General features: G+C 42.8%; 1 protein-coding gene across 3 annotated transcripts in view; it reads left to right on the forward strand.

Annotated features, from left to right (window-relative positions):
* Nucleotides 1–23,172, forward strand: part of dock11 (dedicator of cytokinesis 11) — a 206,160-nt gene that overhangs the window by 129,898 nt on the left and 53,090 nt on the right. For all 3 annotated transcript variants that reach the window (XR_012987525.1, XM_076288467.1, XM_076288468.1), the window contains 3 exons: nucleotides 1,808–1,865; nucleotides 16,432–16,538; nucleotides 17,052–17,174. Coding sequence is in view for 2 of the 3 variants with exons in the window: in XM_076288467.1 (XP_076144582.1) it covers nucleotides 1,808–1,865; nucleotides 16,432–16,538; nucleotides 17,052–17,174 (288 nt within the window). In the remaining variant the exon portion in view is untranslated. The remainder of the gene's footprint in view (nucleotides 1–1,807; nucleotides 1,866–16,431; nucleotides 16,539–17,051; nucleotides 17,175–23,172) is intronic.

A 23,172-nucleotide genomic window follows, 5' to 3' on the forward strand; every position in this document is an offset into this window, starting at 1 on the left:
ACAGCTAACTTTTGCGTGCTCACACCAACAGACATATAGCAGCTAACCAGCAGACATATAGCAGCTAACTTTAGCGTGCTCACACCAGCAGACATATAACAGCTAACTTTAGCGTGCTCACACCAGCAGACATATAGCAGCTAACTTTAGCATGCTCACACCAACAGACATATAGCAGCTAACTTTAGCGTGCTCACACCAACAGACATATAGCAGCTAACTTTAGCGTGCTCACACCAGCAGACATATAGCAGCTAACTTTAGCGTGCTCACACCAACACAGATATAGCAGCTAACTTTAGCGTGCTCACACCAACACAGATATAGCAGCTAACTTTAGCGTGCTCACACCAACAGACATATAGCAGCTAACTTTAGTGTGCTCACACCAACAGACATATAGCAGCTAACTTTAGCGTGCTCACACCAACACAGATATAGCAGCTAACTTTAGCGTGCTCACACCAACAGACATATAGCAGCTAACTTTAGCGTGCTCAAACCAACAGACATAAAGCAGCTAACTTTAGCGTGCTCACACCAACACAGATATACCAGCTAACTTTAGCGTGCTCACACCAACAGACATATAGCAGCTAACTTTAGCGTGCGTGCTGACACCAACACAGATATAGCAGCTAAACAGTGCAGCAGCCCAAACAGATTGACACCGGTCTGAATATGTGAACACCTTGACACCTGTATGAAGAATATGTGCCCAAACACCTTCACTGCAAAAACTGCTTATCTAATCAAGTGTTATTAATCTTATATTAAGATACAAAAAGTCTATTTGGTATTGTTTATAAGCAAAGTTGTCTTGATAAGATGCCTTGAAACAAGTCAAACTCTTAAATTAAGTCAAACTAAAAATATACTAAAAATAACACTTGTTAGATAAGCAGTTTTTGCGGTGTTGACACCTATCTGAATACGTGTCCCAAAGCCTTGGATGCTAAGATGCCACAGCTAACTTTTGCGTGCTCACACCAACAGACATATAGCAGCTAACCAGCAGACATATAGCAGCTAACTTTAGCGTGCTCACACCAGCAGACATATAGCAGCTAACTTTAGCGTGCTCACACCAGCAGACATATAGCAGCTAACTTTAGCATGCTCACACCAACAGACATATAGCAGCTAACTTTAGCGTGCTCACACCAACAGACATATAGCAGCTAACTTTAGCGTGCTCACACCAACACAGATATAACAGCTAACTTTAGCGTGCTCACACCAGCAGACATATAGCAGCTAACTTTAGCGTGCTCACACCAGCAGACATATAGCAGCTAACTTTAGCGTGCTCACACCAACAGACATATAGCAGCTAACTTGGTGTTGTGTATTTGGAGGAGGAGGTGTTGTGTATTTGGAGAAGGAGGTGTTGTGTGTATTTGGAGAAGGAGGTGTTGTGTGTATTTGGAGAAGGAGGTGTTGTGTGTATTTGGAGGAGGAGGTGTTGTGTGTATTTAGATGAGGAGGTGTTGTGTGTATTTAGAGGAGGAGGTGTTGTGTGTATTTAGAGGAGGAGGTGTTGTGTGTATTTAGAGGAGGAAGTGTTGTGTGTATTTGGAGAAGGAGGTGTTGTGTGTATTTGGAGAAGGAGGTGTTGTGTGTATTTGGAGAAGGAGGTGTTGTGTGTATTTAGAGGAGGAGGTGTTGTGTGTATTTGGAGAAGGAGGTGTTGTGTGTATTTGGAGAAGAACGAGGTGTGTGTATATGTATAGGTGATGTAATATTTATTCTGAATTGTGGACACAAATAAAGTAAACTGTGTGTGTGTGTGTGTGTGTGTTTGCAGGCGGCGATGTGTTATGTTCATGTGGCTGCACTGGTGGCGGAGTACCTACACAGGAAAAGTAAGTCACACACACACACACACACACACACACATGTACTAACAGTCAAACATAATTCGCATAAATTCATTTTTAACAGATGATGTGCAGCCGTGGCCTACTGGTTAGTGCTTCGGACTTGTAACCGGAGGGTTGCCGGTTCGAACACCGACCAGTAGACACGGCTGAAGTGCCCTTGAGCAAGGCACCTAACCCCTCACTGCTCCCCGAGCGCCGCTGTTGTTGCAGGCAGCTCACTGCGCCGGGATTAGTGTGTGCTTCACCTCACTGTGTGTTCACTGTGTGCTGAGTGTGTTTCACTAATTCACGGATTGGGTTAAATGCAGAGACCAAATTTCCCTCACGGGATCAAAAAAGTATAAATACTTATACTGCAGTCCATCTGTATTACAGACACTCACATATGTGCATACACAGCACATTTACCAACCGTGTGTGTGTGTGTGTTTTGTGTGTGTTTGTGTATGTGTGTGTGTTGTGTGTTGTGTGTTGTGTGTGTGTGTGTGTGTGTGTGTGTGTGTTTTAACTTTTTGCATGAAGAGGAACACCTCTTCATGCGGAAACAGGTAAAACAACACACCTCCCACACCCCTATACACACCATCACACACACACACACGCGCGCGCCATCACACACACCTGTCTAAGACCATCACACACACACACGCACACCATCACACACACACACACACACACGCACACCATCACACACACACACACACACACACACATGTGTATGTGTGACATATGTGTGTGGGTGTGTGTGTGAGTGTGTGTGTGTTACAGTTAGGACAGGCTCAACTGGCATCATCCCACACACAGAAGGTGTGACCTGCTTTCTTAGGCTACTACTACTCTATGCAAACCTTTAGGCCAATAAGCAGCCCCTATTATGCCTAGCAGTCTGTATAATAATAATAATAATAAGCTTTATTTGTATAGCACCTTTCATACACAGAATGCAGCTCAAAGTGCTTTACATTTGAAGCATGTAACACAATAATTATCAATCACTTTTCTTCATTGCTGTGGCTGTTTATGATCCAATCAGCAACATATCAGAAATATAGAGAGAACATGTCATAAGACTGGCAGCCTTAACCCTCTACCCCCCACAAGCACAAGCACGAGCACAAGCACAAGCACAAGCACAAGCACGAGCATGCCATATGGCAACTGTGGCAAGGAAAAACCCCCATATTCCAGGAAGCAGAACCTGACTTAATAGGGGGAGCCCATCTGCTTCTGGCTGGCTGCGCCCTCCAATGGCAGCAGATGTAGAATAATCTGAAAAAGTAGTCTACAGGATAAGATGAGTTAACTAAAAGCTTTCCTGTACAGGTATGTTTTCAGATATTTTTTAAAAATATTTACTGAACTCGCCTGCTTGATGTACAGAGGCAGGGTGTTCCATAGTTTGGGGGCATAATGGATAAAAGCAGCTTCTCCACTTTGCTTGTGGAGCACTTTGGGTACGATTAAAAGATTAGAATTGGATCATCTAAGTTTCCTTTGTGGTTGATAAGATATATAAGCTCAGAGATATATGAAGGTGCTATGCCATTCAGAGCTTTGTAAGTAATTAACATAACCTTAAAATCAATTCTATAGGAAATAGGGAGTCAGTGCAGTTCAGCCAACACAGGGGTGATGTGTTCTCTTAGTTAAAAGTCTAGCCGCAGAGTTCTGTATGAGTGCCAATTTCTTTAGATGTTTTTGGAAAGACCAGTGAAAAGTGCATTGCAGTAGTCTAACCTGCTAGTGATAAAGGCATGAATTAGTTTTTCTGCATCTTGTTGAGTTAAAAAGGGCCACACTTTGGCAATGTTTCTCAGGTGGAAATAGGCTGTCTGAGTAACTTTACTGATATGGGGCTTAAAACTTAACTCTGCATCTAAGATGACACCGAGTCTTTTGGTTTGACCTGGTGCGCCAAGTTCCACAGATTACTAAGAACAATGTCTCGCTTTAGTTTTGGTCCAACTAAAAGTACCTCTGTTTTATCATCATTTAGTTTCAAAAAATGTTTGCTCATCCACTGATTAATGGAGGTTAGGCATGCAGTGAGGGAGCAAAGGCCATCTGGGTTAGTTGGCTCCACAGAAATATACAATTGGGTATCATCTGCGTAGCTATGAAAGTTTACATTATGCTGACTTATGACGTTTCCCAACGGAAGCATATATAGGGAAAAGAGCAGGGGACTAAGGCAGCTCCCCTGGGCCACACCAAAAGGCAAGTCATGTTTTTTAGACACATGATCTCCTAGACTGATATAAAAATCTCTGCCAGTAATGTAGGTTTGAAACCAGTTTAGAGCATTATCAGAGAGACCCACCCACTTCGCAAGGCGGTGAATTAGGATGCTATGAGCAATGGTGTCAAATGCCGCACTCAAATCCAGAAGAATAAGGATTGAGACTTTGTTTGAGTCAGTAGCCAGTCTAAGATCATTGACTATTTTTACTAGAGCCGTTTCTGTGCTGTGATTTGATTTAAAACCTGATTGGAATTTTTCAAGGATACTGTTTTCGTTGAGGAAGGTATTTAACTGATTACAAACGACTTTTTCAAGTACTTTGCTCAGGAACGGTAGATTTGATAGTCTGAGGATCTCTTAGATACCGTACACATTAAAACACACACACTCACACACACTTATACACATACGCAATCAGAGAAAAAAAGGAAAGAAAGGAATAAAAGAAAAGAAAGAAGGAAGGCCCATGGGTAACAGGGGCGAGGAAAAACTCCCTAGAATTGGAGATACATATAGGAAGAAACCTCGAGCAGATCCACGACTCAAGGGCCTGACCCATCTGCCTAGGGTCAGTACAGGACAGTAAGGTCTGTATGCATATGATAGTCAGGTGTGGAGAATAGGACATGGTGTTAAAAGCACCTGAGGTGAAAGTTACAAGAGGTGGGATGATTACGTATCCGGTATGATAAAGCATTAATCATGATTTAGTTCAAATAGTCCAGCGTTGGAATTGTCCAGGAAAGAGAGTTGTCATGGGGCAAGTGGTGGGTCGGCAGACGGGCCAGGAATCCGGGCAGAATTGTCATAGGCAGGTGGAGGGTCGCTAGGCTGTACGGGCCAGGAGTCCAGATAGGGGGACAGTAATAGGGCAGTCGAGGATGGGACTTCAGGTGAGATGGGTGAGAGGAGGGCCAACACACGGATGGTTGATGACTGGTGATGATATACATCACAAGTGAGGTACAGTAAGGGGGAAGAAAGAGAGATGTAGAGTGGGTTAGTATTACTGAAAATTAAAATGGTTAATGTCAATAAGTAATCAGTGGTACTATATATTGTTACAGTATATCATAGTGAGAATAGGCAAGAGAGGGAGAGTTGAGAGAGAGAGAGAGAAGGGGAGAGAGGAGAGGGGGGGTTGTACGGCGTGACACATGAAAAGTCCATGACAGCACTATGCTATGGCAGCATAACTAAGGCATGGTGAGGGGTAGTCGACACCAGCGCAGGTATGGTCAGTGACCACCATCGCACGCGCGACTGGGGTGCCAGTCACACGAGGACTCAGCAGGGTGGTCCATTCCAAGAATCCCTGAGGTGGGTGTAGTTCCACACCGCAGCATAACTAACTATGGGAGGCAGTAAAGAGGTATGTTTTAAGTCTAGACTTAAAATAGGGAGGGTGTCTGCTAGTCGAATTGAGGAAGGGAGATTATTCCAGAGGAGGGGTGCGCGATAGCTGAAAGCTCTGCCTCCTACTGTGGTTTTTGAGATTCTTGGAATTACAAGAAGGCCAGTATTCTGTGATCGTAGCGGTCTGGGTGGGTTATATGGGACTAGGAGATCTTTAATATATTCTGGTGCATGGCCATTAATGGCTTTGTATGTTAGAAGTAATATTTTGAAGTCAAGGCAGCCAGTGTAGAGATGCCAGGATAGGGGAAATACAGTATGTTCATATTTTTTAGTTCTAGTGAGTGTGCGAGCAGCTGCATTTTGTATAAGCTGTAAGCTCTTTAGACAGGTGTTATTGCAGCCAGCGTATAGAGCATTGCAATAATCAATCCTTGAGGTGACAAAAGCATGGATTAATTTCTCAGCACCTGGTAAGGATAAAGACTTCCTTATCTTTGAAATGTTCCTTAAGTGATAAAATGAAGTTTTGGTAATCTGTTTTATGTGATACTTAGTGATAGGTCTTGGTCAATTGTAACTCCTAGATTTTTAACACTTGTGGATGAGGATAGTCGAAGATCAGTAAATGTAGCCTGTGATGAGGATAGGATATCCCTCGTCTTTTTAGGACCTAAAACCATGACTTCTGTTTTATCGGAGTTCAAAAGCAGGAAATTATTTGTCATCCATGTCTTTATGTCTCTTATACATGTGTCAAGTTTGGTTAACGGAGTTAATTCATCAGGTTTTATGGAAAGGTATAGTTGTGTATCGTCTGCATAAGAATGAAATTTAATGCCATGTTTCCTAATTTCTGAGCCTAGAGGAAGCATATAGAGAGAAAATAACAGGGGCCCTAGTACTGAGCCTTGAGGCACCCCATATTTTACCATAGTCTGGGTAGATGGTTTATTGTGAACCTGTACAAATTGTCTGCGGTTAGAAAGGTATGATCTAAACCAAGCGAGTGCTTAGTCTTTAATGCCTATCAAATCTGATATTGTAATGTCATTGTAAAAGTAATTAGATGGTGGTCAGTTAAGGTCGGGTGTTGTGGTAAGATTGTTAACTGCTCTATGTTTATGCCGTATGACAAGACTAGATCAATAGTATGGTTATATCGGTGCGTGGGTGAATTAACATTTTGGCAGAACCCGACATGGTCAATTAGGGATTGAAATGCAATTGTGAGACAATCGTTCACATTATCCATATGAATATTAAAATTACCCAATATAAGTATTGTTTTCTGTTTGGATAGTTAAAGTGGAAAGGAAATCAGAAAATTCCTCTAAGAATTCAGTGTAGGGGCCAGGGGGTCTGTACAATGTGACCACAGTTACATGCTGATTAGTTTTCCAGTCTGGCGGTAAGAAAATTGAGGACTAGAACTTCAAAAGATTTAAACTTGTGTGTCAGCTTGGGAGATGTGAAAAGACTAGATTGATAGATTGTAGCTACTCCACCTCCCCTGCCAGTGTGGCGTGGTACATGATAATTCAAATGTGAGGGAGGTGTAGACTCATTTAATGGAAGGTATTCATCTGGTTTAAGCCAGGTTTCAGTAAGGCACATAACATCTATATGATTGTCAGTAATAATTTCATTAACCAAGGCAGTTTTATTTGACAGTGATCGAATATTAAGTAGAGCAAGTGTGAGTTGCGTTTTTGGAGGAATTTGCTTAACCGAAGAAGTTTTTATCGTAATAAGATTGCTACGAATAATTCCCCTAGTGGGTCGAGTAAGAGTTGACAGTCTTGGTACAGACACCCTCTCTATTTGGCCTTGTGTGCCCTGTATACCTGGGTGACTGTTAGGATGGCAGAGATCTGTGTATGACCTTATCTCTGCTTCCTGGATCTCTGGTTCGTCAGGAACTAGCCTCGGTTAGGTGACATCTATGTTCCTTGAAAGGAGATACACAGACACACACACACACACACATGCACACACACACACACACACACCCACACACAGAGAAACATGGAAACACACACTCATTACATTGTTTGTGTGTGTGTAGAACCAGAGAACACTGTTGTGTGTGTATGTTTGTGTGTATGAGTCATATTTTGGCAGCAGAATATGTTACAGACAACAAGCAATATGATTTATTGCCATCCAAGTGTGCCAAGAGAGAGAAAGGAGTGTGTGTTGACACCAGTGGACTGGTCAGCCAACACTGATGCACTCTACAAGAAAGGGCAGAGCAGGCTGTACTTCCTGAGGAGGCTGCGGTCCTTCAATGTGTGCAGCAAGCTCCTCAGGATGTTCTACCAGTCTGTTATTGCCAGCGTCCTCTTCTATGCAGTAGTATGCTGGGGAGGAAGCACAAGGAAGAAGGATGCTGGGCGAATTGACAAGGATGCTGGGCGAATTGACAGGCTGGTAAGGAAAGCTGGCTCTGTAGTGGGAGCTGAACTGGAGTGCATCACTTCACTATCTGACAAAAGGACCCTGAACAAACTGATCAACATCTTGGACAATGAGTGTCACCCACTCCACAGCACTATTGTTAAGCAGAAGAGCCTGATCAGCTGGAGACTTCGCTCACTGCCTTGCACAACTGACAGACTGAGAAAGTCATTTGTCCCCAGGGCCATTGAACTGTTCAATGCCTCACTTAAGGGAAGAGGAGAGATAGACTTCTCTGCATAGTCTGTCTGCCTCTTCACCCCCTCCATGTTTGGTACTGTCTGTCCACCAGTGTTGGGAGTAATGCGTTACAAAAGTAATGTAATTACTGTAATATATTGCTGTTTGCGGTAACGCGGTAATGTAAGGCATTACAAAAAAAAAATCGGGTAATATTTACTCGGTACAAACTTCAGTAACGCGCGTTACAATGCAGTTTAACCCAAAATTAAGCGCTTGTTTTGTTTTGATACATATTCGCAAACACCACGCGAGAACAACAGAGGAGAAAAAATCCGCGCAAAATATTAGAACGTTATCTCCTGATACTGGTTGAATATGACTGTGGCTGCAGCAGACTCGCAGGCGGACTCTATTTGCGGGATGGACATAAGCCTACGCTCATTATTTTCAGCTTGTCAGAGACAAGGCTATGAAGAACATAATAGTTAGTGCACTTTATGTGCGAAACCGAAAGATCTCTCAGCTCGCGAAATAGCACAAGTAAACATCTAAAGTAGTGCCAAGCTAATCTTTTTGATTCTTGATAAAACACAAACTATGCTGTTGTGCATGTCAGCTTTGTGCTGTGAACTTAAATTGAAGAGAATAAAGGGATAGAAATGCAGAAAAAGATTGTGTAGCCTGGCAGTGCCACCGCTCCCACCACGCGCATCACGCACTTTGCGTTGGGCACCGAAGGACAGAGGGGGCACCCAAATGTAACCAATGAATAGTAGCTTTACTGCAAACTGCGTTTCACTCTTCATCAATAACGTTTACAATATCAAAATGCACTAACACGATGTTACATGCAAGTTTGATACCTTTTGGGTTCTCTCAATCACCACGTAGTACCAGTGTTGGGAGTAATGCGTTACAAAAGTAATGTAATTACTGTAATATATTGCTGTTTGCGGTAACGCGGTAATGTAAGGCATTACAAAGAAAATATTGGGTAATATTTACTCGGTACAAACTTCAGTAACGCGCGTTACAATGCAGTTTAACCCAAAATTAAGCGCTTGTTTTGTTTTGATACATATTCGCAAACACCACGCGAGAACAACAGAGGAGAAAAAATCCGCGCAAAATAGTAGAACGTTATCTCCTACTACTACTATACTGGTTGAATATGACTGTGGCTGCAGCAGACTCGCAGGCGGACTCTATTTGCGGGATGGACATAAGCCTACGCTCATTATTTTCAGCTTGTCAGAGACAAGGCTATGAAGAACATAATAGTTAGTGCACTTTGTGTGCGAAACCGAAAGATCTCTCAGCTCGCGAAATAGCACAAGTAAATTAATGAAACATCTAAAGTAGTGCCACGCTAATCTTTTTGATTCTTGATAAAACACAAACTATGCTGTTGTGCATGTCAGCTTTGTGCTGTGAACTTAAATTGAAGAGAATAAATGGATAGAAATGCAGAAAAAGATTGTGTAGCCTGGCAGTGCCACCGCTCCCACCACGCGCATCACGCACTTTGCGTTGGGCACCAAAGGACAGAGGGGGCACCCAAATGTAACCAATGAATAGTAGCTTTACTGCAAACTGCGTTTCACTCTTCATCAATAACGTTTACAATGTCAAAATGCACTAACACGATGTTACATGCAAGTTTGATACCTTTTGGGTTCTCAATCACCACGTAGTACTAGAATTGGTGGGTCTTCAATCATTCGTTTTCCAAGCATTTAGGCTACATGAAGCACATGATATGCTGAGTCGACTGAAACGCATTCCATTCAGATAGCTAGGTGGATACCAGGCTCGTAATTTACTTGTATTCGCAAAACGAAATGTGAAGCAACATGTCATTGCATACTTCCATTTCCAAAGCAATGAAGGTTGCTTAAAACAACTTAACATTGTGCATATTATTGTTAATATTGTGCTATCAATGTAACTCAAACAAATAAGACTTGTAAACAAGAGCTGGCAAAAGGGCATTATGACAACGTAAAGATCAATGCTCTTAAAGTGACAGTGCACCATTTATAAGTAAAACAGCATTTCTTCAGAAATTAATGTTTCAAAATACACAGTAATGGTCTGTAAATAATAGGCCTTTTATTTTACTTTAGGTGTTTGAGTTATCATTTAAATGTCACTCCCATTAAAAGCCACTCACTTAGGGCACTGAAATGGCCAGCAGGCCACCATCTTGACATGTCTTTATTAAAGGAACCGTATGTAAAAATTGTATTTCAATTAATCATAAAATTGCCCTGATATGTCACTAGACATTACGAAATCATGTTCATTTCAAATACTTATATCACTGACAACAGTAGTCTGGCCAGGATATTGTCATTTAAAAAGTGAAGTTGCAGCCCTCAACTGATGTTGATGTTGTCATGTTGTGTTTTGGCCTAATGCGCCACCCTCCACCTATCTACTAATCACAAAGTCAGTAGTGTTTCGTCATCCGGTTGCCAACTCTGCCAGTCAGAGGGGAGGGGAAGGGGATACACCGCTCTACAGTAATTTGAAAGTGATTGTAGTACCCGTTTTGGCCACAATCTTACATACGGTTCCTTTAAGCTTTGATTTACAATATAGTAGGCTCTCTATTGATTTTAATGAGTAGGCCTAGGCCTTAAAGTTACAGTATTTCTATCACAATTTACCAGACTTTGACCTTTTGTCAGTTTTTAACATTCTGACTATGATTGTTCCTTGTATTGCATTATGAGCACTGCACCTATTGCATTCTACTGTTGCCTTAAGCCTAGCTCAGTCATTATGCTATACCACATCTCCCTCCATTGGAAGAGCAAGCTGCATTGAGCGTAATAAACTGCATTTAGAATGGCAAATCCATATTTCTAGATATTTTGGTGAAAGTAACTTAAAAGTAATGCAATAGTAGTGTAATGCCTTACAATTCAGAGACAGTAATATTATAATGTAACAGATTACTTTTAAATGACAGTAATAAGTAATGCATAGTACATTACGATTTTGAAGTAACTTGCCCAACACTGGTTGACACACACATGCTCCACACACACTCATCATCTCACACTCGCACACACACACACACACGCCCACGCACATACACAATTTTTGTGGATCAGATGCAGACTGAGGGAGAAGTGGTTGTCTGTGTGTGTGTGTGTGTGTGTGTGTGTGTGTGTGTGTGTGTGTGTGGTTGGGTGGGTGGGTGTGTACTTTTAGAAGTATTGCAGCACAGACAGCACAGACATAGGACATTGACCCTTCTTGTTAGGAGGTGTGTGTGAGAGAGTGAGAGTGTGTGTGTTTGGACTAATGGCGTTTTACAAACGGAAGTTCGGGAGGAGCGTGACGGAATTTGCCACGCCTCCTTCTTCAATCAGTCAGGTTATTTATTCGCAGTCTACCTGCCGAAGTTGCAGCATCGGTGTTACTCCGCTCGCAGTGACTACCTGTTTGCTCGCCTGTCTCAAGCAGAACTTGCTGCCCACTATCTGTTACAGACTTTCATGGTCTAGGTTGCGTGGGAAACTACTGCAGGGAGGTAGTTCTTATCTTGTTGCTTTGTATTAGAGCTGTTTGTAAAGCCCACTCGTTCCTGCTGAATGTTGAGATACATGTCACAAACATGTAGGCTATAGCCTACTAGATGAAGGCACTTGTTTAGCTATTTGCCTTACTTGTTTTTAGCTAACAACTTTCGGTCACATTGGCCGTATTAATAGTTACAGGCTCACGGAGTTCTTGTCTAGAGGCATAGGGTGAACTGAAGTCAGTGTAGGCTAAATATCCCGTGAATCACTTGAACATTGCAAGCGGCCATGTTATATCTAGACGTGACATTTCTGATAAATCAGGCTTCCAGTCCTTCGTGGTTCTTTGGTAAAGTTTGCTTGGAATTGTGTTAACCAACGTGTTGTCTATCCTAAGTTGTTTGTCACTCAAATTTGCTTCAGTAGCCAATGTGCCTGTATTCCGTGATTTGCATGGGTCCCAGCTTGTAACTTCTAACACGTTACATCTCTTGCCACTTTGTTTTAGCAAGCAACTAGCTTCCCTCATTGCAGATGGCTAATGGTTAGCCTACACATGAAGTTGGTACTAGGCTACAAACTGCTGCCGTTTGCCAAGGGTAATTGTATAACGTTAGCTAAAGTCTCCTAGTCAGTGTGTGTCACGATGGGCTATGCAGTGGGTTCTAGCTTAGTTTGTAGGCTAATTCTTGCTACATTATTTCAATAATAACTTTAAAGTCTCACTTGCTGTGACGAGTTTCTATCTCATTAAAGATCAGTAGTAGACCTACATAACAAACAGCTAACAAACTCAGCTGCGTTCTACAGCTAACACATCTACATGTTGCTGACGGCTACCACTTTGCCTATTTAAAGAGTCTTATCTCGGCATTTGATTCGTGATAAGAACAGTTTAATATGCATTAGTATTGAACGCATTGCGCTGCGGTGTTCATGATGCTAACCTTTAATGAACACCAAGCTGAACTGTCATTCGGCCAGATTCTTGTATCAATCTGGTATCATTCTGATCCAGACATGCACAAATATGGAGTCCCAGTGTGTGTGAGATGCGGAGTTGAGGTCAGTTTTGCCGCTTTTACCCCCACCTCAATGCCGGCTTTGGCCGTAAGGCAGCTGATACACAGGAGCTGTTGCTCTGTCGCTCATTGCTAAGCGGGCAAGGAAGGAATTTTTTCTCCTTTAAAGTGTTTGGGAGTTTTTCGCCTTCCTCTGTGTTGAGAGTGCCAGCATATTAAAGCCTTCCCTAGCTTACCATGGGAGCACAGGTACACCAGCGTGTAGCTTTGCTCTGTTACACTCCTAGCTGACCATGGAAGCACCTACACCAGCGTGTAGCTCTGCTGTTCCTTGGAATCCTCTCTGATAATGTGCTGCTCACCACTTTTCTTGCTGTTAGCTACAGTATTTTAATTACATCCTGGTTTCCATAGCACCTCATATTGCTAAATTGGTGCTATTGCTATCCCTGGATTACTCAAACTCAATTATCACAACTCTATGTAATTATATGCACTATCCTGGGGTGTAAGGCCTGTATCATCAAAGCATGTTGTAAGCAACAGCCTACAACTACTAGACTACTATCGTCTCCATTGTACTTTGTGGCTAAATGTAATTTGCTCATTTTGAATTGCTTGACAGGTGTTGGCTAAAATGAAACATACATTCTTAAACAATTTCAAATCAAGGCCAACACTTTCCCGATTTTCTCCTGAAACTTGTCCTCAGCCAGAGTGTTGAGCTCAATCCTTTTTTCTTTCCCTCCTGCTAGCCAATCAGCCAAGCACCTGCGCCGTAGTGTGGAGCTCCGTTCCTCCGGCATCTCTCCCTTTGTCCATGCAACATGCTTTGTCAACCCAGCAAGTTATGGGTGCCCGCGTGCAGCCCTCTACCTTGCCTTCCACTACTGCGTTCTCTTTTCTCTATTCCAGCTAATCAAGCCTCTTCTCTTTGCAGACCCAGGGTGCTGTGCAACCTCCTCCCCCTTCCCTGTAGCGACCGCGTCGCTACCTTTTCCCTTTCCCCATCATCTCCCACCGGCGTGAACCGCGTTCGTGCCCGTGTCTCTTCCCCAGCCAGGGGCCGCGTCCCTGGTTCTCCCTCACCCCTCTTTCCCTGGATTGGTGCCACCACCCATGGGGTCACCCAGTGTTTCCCATACATTGACTTATTTGTAGCGGCCTACCACAATATCAACATTGACCACCACACAATGATTTTACAGGTTGTATTAAATTGTGCTTAAATCTGGTTAGCATCATAACCACGCTGTGCTAATTTGATAAACTGTTCCATTCAAGTTAATTCTGCAAACCAACCACCACAATTGGAATTCAATTCTGTGGGAAACACTGGTCACCGCATCCTTCTAACAATGTTTTCCAGATCACACCCAGGTCAATCTTCTCTTTCCGCTCTTCATGTTTGCTCTTTACAAACCCTTTTGCTTCATTTTTTAAGGTGCCTTAGTTGCCCTTATCTTTGGGCTGTATACACGGATCCTGCTGACTCCTGCCTGCACAGTGACTCCTGCACGATCCCCCCAGAGCAATTTGGCTGAGCCATAGACTCTGCCAAGCATGGGTTTCTTAACATCCATTAATCAGTTTTCGCTTCAAGATGGCTCTTCAGGCTCTTCACTTGTACTAATCTACGTGTCAATGCCTAACCTACTCCAGCCTAGCCGCTTGCTCTCATTCTCTAAATTTCTTCTCATACTCTTGAATGCAAACTGCCTCTATTAAGTGTTTGCTACAGGTTCATATTTACTCTCTAGATTGGCTACCATATTGCTAGGTAGCTCAGTGTTCTCTACAAACTTAATACAGCAAAGTAGAAACCTGTAACACCCATTTTTCACCTTTCAGTAACTATCCTTATATTCAGACCATGTGTATGCTATGTAATGTCTAAGATCCCCTTATAGCATATATTTGACATTTTTTGCACATGTAACCCTCATTGGTTTTAAGGGCAACTCGGATATCTACCAACGCATATTGGTATTGGCACAGACCGTTTAGGTTTCATTCAGGCAAATAACTACCCGAGTAGCAGAATACTCTAGGCGCCTTAGATACCTTTCATATCACCTTATCTATAGCTACACGGTCCTAGCCAGGGTCTTTTCAATTGGGTTGCATATTTTGGGGTGATAACATGACATGGATCCTGCTTGATTCCTGCCAGCGCAGTACACTCCTGCAAGATCCCTGCAAAGCACTCCATGACCCTGGCTAGGGATCTTGCCAAACAGCAGAATTGTAGATCGTAATTTGGAATGTTAACTTTATGAATCACTCACAAATCTTCGAATCACATGCCATGAGCATCAGGAACTACATCAGTCCTCTATTCCCACTGCACTGGTCCCGAGCTCTGCTACTGCAAGCTGTACTCCACTGCACTGACCCCGAGCTCTGCAACTGCAAGCTGTACTCCCCTGCACTGACCCCGAGCTCTGCAACTGCAAGCTGTACTCCCCTGCACTGACCCCGAGCTCTGCAACTGCAAGCTGTACTCCCCTGTACTGACCCCGAGCTCTGCAACTGCTAGCTCATTGCCCTGCATGTCATGTTAAGTGCATGTTACAGTATGTGTGCAAGTGCATGCCTGTTAAGTTAGCTCTCAAGCTTCCCATTACTTCAGGATTGTTACAGCCACCACCGCGGTTGGTGGTCTGACCAATCCGCTAAGCACTCCTTCACCCTGGTTAGGGATCTTGCCAAACAAGTTTGCTGTTTTGCATGTCAACTCATAGATTGGCATTTGCATCATCTTAGACCTCCATCTGCCATAGACGACAGGCGCCCCTGGCTGTCTTAATTCAAGTCGTTCCTCTATCGCATCCCCATTAGATCCCCCATTTGATACAGATGACGGACGCTCCGTCACTTGCTTCTGTTTTCAAATGCAGCTCAAAGCTGTTCTAACGCAAGTCGGAATCCCAGCAGACCGTTACTCAACTTATTCTTTAGGATTGGTGCAGCCACCACTGCGGCAAATAACGGTCTGTCCGATCAAGCCCTCAAAACTCTCGGCCGGTGGTCCTCCGACGCCTATCACTCGTATATCAGATCAAATCTCTGATCTGAGGAAGCGCACCTCGCGCACTCCCATTGAATTTGCTCAGCGTGGTTCTGGCCATAGGGTCCTTCATCTTCAAATGCAATTTTTGGGGTGTATGGCGTAATCCTGCCCGACTCCTGCCTGCGCAGTCGACTCCGGCACGATTCCGCGAAGCCCTTCAGGACCATGGCCAGAGACCTCGCCAAACATGCTTTTCTATTATGCTTTTATGTCTTTATGTAAATTCAGGAATGTGAACTAGTGAACAGCTCTCTGTTGTGATTGGGTGAGAGTGTGTGTGTGTGAGAGAGAGAGTCTTTTTATGTGTGTGTGTGTGTGTCTGGACTAAAGCTCTGTGTTTGTTGTGATTGAGTGAGAGTGTGTGCGTGTGTGTGTGTCTGTGTGTGTGTGTGTTGTGTGTGTGTTTGTACCATGTGTGTATGTGTGTGTGTGGACTACAGCTCTGTGTGTGTTGTGATTGAGTGTGTGTGTGTGGACTACAGCTCTGTGTGTGTTGTGATTGAGTGTGTGTGTGTGGACTACAGCTCTGTGTGTGTTGTGATTGAGTGTGTGTGTGTGGACTACAGCTCTGTGTGTGTTGTGATTGAGTGTGTGTGTGTGTCTGGACTACAGCTCTGTGAGTGTGTGTGTGTGTGTGTGTCTGGACTACAGCTCTGTGTGTGTTGTGATTGATTGGCAGAGCTGTTCTCCTGCGGCTTGTCGGCCTTTAAGAAGGTCACTCTGAACATCGACGAGGAGGCCGCCATGAAGGAGGACTCTGGAATGCAGGATGTTTATTACACAGAGGTACACACACACACACAGTACATACACACACACACACACACACACACACACACACACAGTACATACACACACACACACACACACACACACACACACACACAGTACACACACACACACACACACACACACAGTACACACACACACACACACACACAGTACATACACACACACACACACAGTACATACACAGTACATACACACACACACACACACACACACACACACACACACACAGTTCATACACACAGTACATACACACACACACAGTACACACACACACACACACACACACACACACACACACACACACAGTACAGACACACACACACAGTACAGACACACACACACACACACACACACACACACACACCCTTTCTATTCTTATATGCTATGTGTCTACACAAATGCATTCCTACCCTTTCTTCCATGGTATGCTTAGAGTACTTGTTTGTGCGTGTGTGTGTGTTTGTGTGTGTGCGTGCGTGCGTGTGTGTGTGCGTGCGTGCGATGCAGGAGGTGCTGGTGGAACATCTGGAGGTGTGTGTGGAGGGTCTGTGGAAGGCAGAGCGGTATGAGCTGATCACTCACATTGCAAAGCTCATCATCCCTGTCTATGAGAAACACCATGAGTTTGAGGTGAGTTTGTGTGTGTAGTACTGTATGTATGCATGTGTATCGACGTGTGTGTGTGTGTGTGTGTGTGTGTGTGTGTGTGTGTAGTGTGTGTGTGTGTGCATGGCAATGTTCCCTCTAAGCTGCGTGCACGCGCGGACACACAGACCAGTCGAAGTGGCCGCGCAATAGATTTTTCAGACCGCACAAACGATTTTTTTTCAGGGGTTAAAAATCTGAGCATCAAAGACTATGTAGGCTAGGTAATAAACATTTCAACTGCTGACATGTCTGACAACCAAGCCGGATGTACGTTAGAATGTTTACATACTGTGTTGCCCCCTGCAGGTAACCCCCAGAACCTAGTCAACGTCAGCCGTTTCTCAGACGTAACCCCAGGCCTAAGCAGTTAAAACCTACGAAAACTCCCTTGAAGTTATTGTAGATAGCAGGGACCTACTGTCGAGTGCAGTCGCACGACTTCCCTCTGCGGCGCAGATAACCTAAAGCTCCTATTTTTAAATATCCCCCTTGGAAGTTGATCAGGCTTCCGTGGTGGACTTATTGAGATGTTTATGAAATAAGGAGCGACTACGCCTAGGTCTCGAACAGTTGGCTAACGTGCGAAGATGTTTGACCCTAGAATTTATCTAGAGACACAGGTTATAGGCTACTTCTTGCTTAGGTTTTTAAAGAGTGGAGTTCAGTATAAAGTCACGCTGACCTAAGTCTTAGAAAAGACAGATGAATAACCACAGAAGAGACACGTTATCTTACCCTCCTGCTGGAATTTGTAGGAAAACCAAGAAAAGACAAAAAATACTGCTTGAAGAATTAGATGCCAAGGTTAAATAAGTTCTTTACTTTTCAGCATTTTGGTGATGATAACAAAATGCGGCGTAATATCCACTTGCAGGTTACAATGTTGTAAAAAGAGTAAATCCACAATATAGGAAAATAGTAAATCCACAAATGGAGAAAAAGAGAATATAAGGAAAAAAGTAAGTCCTCAAAAAGGGAAAAAGTCAGCTGATTGTCATTCTGTAGTCACTCCCTGTCGGAGTAGCAGGTCTGATATCTGCAACAGGTTCCACGGAGTTTCGGTCCGCGACTCAGCCTGGCACGACGTCCAACACTTTGCTTCTCAACGAATTTCGGAGGACGAATTCTAACAACCACACGCGACATCATAAAGCAAAAACCCAGCGAGTTGAAGGAAGGAAAAAAGAAGAAGCAGCCCCGATCATTTAGTTCGACCCTTATTTATACTAGGTAGACTTGTCCTCCCCCACACATTCCTAAGGCAAATCAATCTTTCCCACGACAGTTTAGAACCTTCTAGAAGGTTCCCACGAGGGCTGGGAATATTCTCACGTTAGCTGGGAACATAGCTGGGAATATTCTCACGGCAGCTTGGGAATATAGCTGGGAATATTCTCACAATAGCTAATACATTCTAGAAGCCACTGATCTTACCCAACAATTTAAGATGACACGCATTCACATCCTTCTCCGGGTTACATTTCGGAGATGATACATCACATTCAGGTTTACAGATAGTTTCCAGAGGTTACACAAACAGTTTACATTCAATGGCAATTATAACCATGTGACACATTACATTTAGCAACATACACTTTTACAGTCATTAAGAGAGATCGGTTACATTCTTACAGGTTACAAACACTTATGGCATTAACTCTTCACACAATGCAATCTGAATACATTCATTTGAACAGTTTAAGCCACTTTACTCATTCCACAGTTTTGAGACATACAATTCTTTTACATACATAACTCCCTAGACTTTACAAAGTCATGCTACTAAAATACTTGTAATGATACATTTAATTCATCGCACTTTATTATTTATTATGAGGTCATTGTTTGCAGTTATGGTTCATCATCCATTATTTTATTCACATTCAATAATCATCAAGTATTTCTGAGGTCAGGGTAATCTGGTTTAATAATCCTGCACATTGTTCAACATCTGCTTCAACACATTCATTCACTTCCACGCTTTCAGGTGATCTTAATTCAAGAGTAGGTTGCAAAGTAATTGGTTTAACATTACGATTCAATTCCTGGTCAGTTTCTTTCCTAATTTGTCTAATCATATTTTCTAGATCAGAGAGATTACCTTGATAGCTAGCGCTGAATCTAGCCTTTCTGCGTTTTCGCCTTGTAAGACGTATTGGTTTTGTGCTACCGCTCTGTGGTCCATACGGTCGGTGTCCTGGCGACACGTCACCCCCTACGTGGAGCACAGGGCGTAGCACAGAAGTAGGCACTGCATAAGGAACTTCGAAGGATACTGGACCCCACAAGATGCCAATCCGGGCTCCAGTATGATACTGCAAAGAAGCCCAAGGGGCTCGCGTCTGATAATCATAAAAACACATTAATACTACACGGGTCACTGGATAACTGTACAGAATTGGAATTTGTCGATATGGAGAGAGATTCCATACATGCAAGACAGAAGAACTGATCAAATCAAATATATTGTCAGGATATACTCCAATCATTATCTAGGGTTCAGGGCTGTGTGTTATTGCTACTACCTGTACCCAGCACTCGGGTCTAGCAGAAACGCAGATTCCGCACAGGAGGTAGGTATCACTCTGTCGTCCGAGGTCACGGTCAGCCTGGAGCAGAAGAAATAACGCTATACCTGCCCGGGAACATCTGACGTTGCTACACACCTGTTCTGAGGCAAGGCTAGTTCCAGCAACACATCGGCCCAATCCGCCCGATATTCCGGGGTCTGTAGTGGGGAAGTCGGAGTCTCGGTCGGGACTATCCGATCGGTCTCCATCACATGGTCCTGGCTACATGAGGGAATAAATAAACATTTATCCAGTGCCCCTTTATCTGATATAGGCTATGGATCGCTTTTCCAAATGTCTGTAAAGTTATCGAGTAGGCAAAATAATCACATGACAGTGAACAGGATAGCCTACTAAAGGTCTAGGATGTTTTATCGCTGATTCTATGAACACCTCATCTTGTTTCATAATTTGGATTCCAGGGATATTCCCCAAAATGCTTGCCATTTGTCCTCGCAGGGGTAACATTCCATAAACTAACTGACACAATGGCTTCACTTCCCGCAAATTCAACTCTTGAATAAAGTATTGCACCTGATCCAGTGACATTTCACGCATGCATTCAACACACACTTTCCCCACCATGGTTTCAAAAGCATTGTTCAAATAGTCCATGTCACAAAATGAACATGCAGACTCTTTGATCATTAGAATTTGTCCCCTATAAAATCGTCGAGTGGGTAGGAGTCTCCCGATCCCCTGCTTCCAGATGTGGAAGTCCTAGGGTAACATTTACAGAACTCAGTTAGATACAAACTCGTGAGGAAAGCAGCAGCGTAGCCTGGTATAAACCAGACGGCGTGACATACTTCCAAAATTAAGATTATTACTCCATATATCACAGACTTCAGGACATCCAATCTATATATCCTTCGTATCTCAGAATCAGTAAGTCTGTCCCATATGGCCTGTAGAGGCGTCATACAAGTTAAATAGGTTAAGAGGACAACTGTAATTTGAATGACATGACTGTAATTGGCCGCCAGGTAATAGCTTTCCATTAACAACACTTGTCTTACTATTCCCATACAGGTGACAACCCATCCTGTGATGGCCAGTATCAATTGAATTTGTTTAAGTTCATTATAGGTACCTAATGGTGCATAAGGTTTAAATAATCCAACTCTATTCGGTAGTATAGCAAATATAAATGTCACCACTATGTCCTGTGACTGCTGTACTAAAATCATAGTTAAACACATCATATTAATGATGGTTATCAGAATGCTATATGGTGTCAAATCCATACTTTGCACAAGCATGTATCCGATCCAGATAATCGTAAATATCATGTAACTTACGTGAGTAGTAGTAGAATCCACCCCAGAGATGGATGCAATAGATGGAGTAGGTGAGGAGTTAGAACTAGCAGATGAGATATCCTGGTAATTTAACATATCTTGAGCCATGATTTCGTAGTTTGGTAGACTAAAAGTCGTAGTGAGTTTGGGAACTTCTTACAGGCCTTAATGTATCTGTCCAACAGACACCCCACACCCCACCTTTCTTTAAGTGGGCGGAGTTATCGATATGCTTGACTACTCGTTATCCAGACTGTATCTGAATTCCTTTCAGGTTGACTAAGAGTTTGTAGCATTTTTAACCTCTGAGACTTATATCTGTGTTGCATATCCAAATAACAACCTCTTAATTTCATTAAAATCCCTAACATGAAAGCTATGCCCAAAATTAATGCTAAAATCCACCAGGCTTCTAAAAAACATTTTATCCCTTTCCAGATGCTTGTAAAGACCCCAGTGAAATTATCATATACGTTCTTATGTTGGCGTAGTATAATAACGAGATATAGTATAGGGGCTACATGCAAAGAATCGATAAGTGAGGATTCTGTTCGTTAACATGTTAGCGGATGCCAGTGTAGCACCACTCCTTCAGTGAATCAGAAAAGGGGAATCATTCAAACATTCCCGCGCAACATCTTAGCAACTTCTCTCGCTCCTCAGTCATGTGACGCAGAACATGCTTACTCAACATTGGATAATGTAAAGGGAGGAATAACATGAATGGCCATAAACTATTTCACTTCCAATATTAGGCCATCCAATAGGTGCAACTTTACGCACCAGATATGTTAGGATAACGTCCAAAAAAAAAAATTAGATCAGGTAACACATTAGGTCAAATAACAAAAACATCCTTTCCTACAAGTTTCATTCTTCATGAAGATAGAGCATGATTAGTATAAGTTGTCATGAAGTTAGCAAATATCCTATTGCTGACGGCAATGTGTTTGTGCGGCTGATTCCGCGAAGCAAATGAGCATGCATCAGTAACCTTATCACTTTCATCTTTCCCACCTATGTGTGGCGAACAGCCTTGTAGCTCATGCTCCCCAAAGTGGAATTTCTCGGGATAGTTAGTTTTTGCAATGACATGCAGATTAATGTGATAAGTAGCAAATTGTTAAACCCAAGCATACAAAATCATTAGCCTACTCTGTCTTAATATAAAGATGTTATCATGTTTGTCAATTGCTCTATGCTCACAAAATAATCGTGAGTCAGAGAAGGCCTATGCCTACTGAGATAAGAGTTTGTCTTACAAGTAAAAGTCCTAGCGCAACTTGGATACCCACAGCATTTACGCAGAGGGTCACAGGCAAATAGTCATAATAATGCTGACAACAATTACACAACTTTTAACATGAAGGTCTTAAGAATATTAAGAATAAAGATCTTAATATCGGATAAAGTTCCTTATTGGACAATGGGTTTGGACACATCTCTTTATCATTTAAAGATAAAACTTGTTAACATTTCTGTAGGTCATAGCCTACCACAGCTATAAGATCTTCAATAACATTACAAATGTTATTCACTAAGGAGGCACAATATTTTACCCAAATAAGTATAATTAACTAAAACTTACGTATAGGTCTACTCGCTCTGCTTAAAGGAAATTTGCCCATGAAAGTGCGTCCTTAGTGAAGCCCGTCTCTGCGTGAGCTTTTTAATGACATAACAAGAGGCGGTTGAGGGAGATGCATGGTCATGGAGGGTCTAGAGACATCTGACTTCATTTCGTACCTACAACGAGCATCGGAGTCTCCTCCCTGCCAGTTATCCTTAGCCTATCTGCGTTGGGGTCATCTGCAGGACGAGAACCATCATGTCTTATTTGTATTTACTAGTGTTTCCAGGTTTTACTGACTTTTAGAGTATCTGAGATTGAATGTAAGATCATATTTCTATTAGTAAATGGGATACTTCCTTAAATGCATCTAGCAATTAACTGTTAACCACGGTAGGCCTCTGCAGGCATCCCTTATAATGATATAACGTTATCTTCCACATCCTGTTTTGTAGTGTCCTCACACTGTCTCTTAATTACAACACTACTGGTCCATGGAACAGTCAAGTGAATGTCTATTTATTATTTTAACATTGTAT

Source organism: Alosa pseudoharengus, unplaced genomic scaffold (assembly GCF_046254945.1).
Source record: "Alosa pseudoharengus isolate Yale_2024_CS ecotype anadromous, Long Island Sound unplaced genomic scaffold, YU_APseudo_1.1 YU_APseudo_1.1_scf_17, whole genome shotgun sequence".
In the NCBI taxonomy this organism is placed as follows: domain Eukaryota; kingdom Metazoa; phylum Chordata; class Actinopteri; order Clupeiformes; family Clupeidae; genus Alosa; species Alosa pseudoharengus.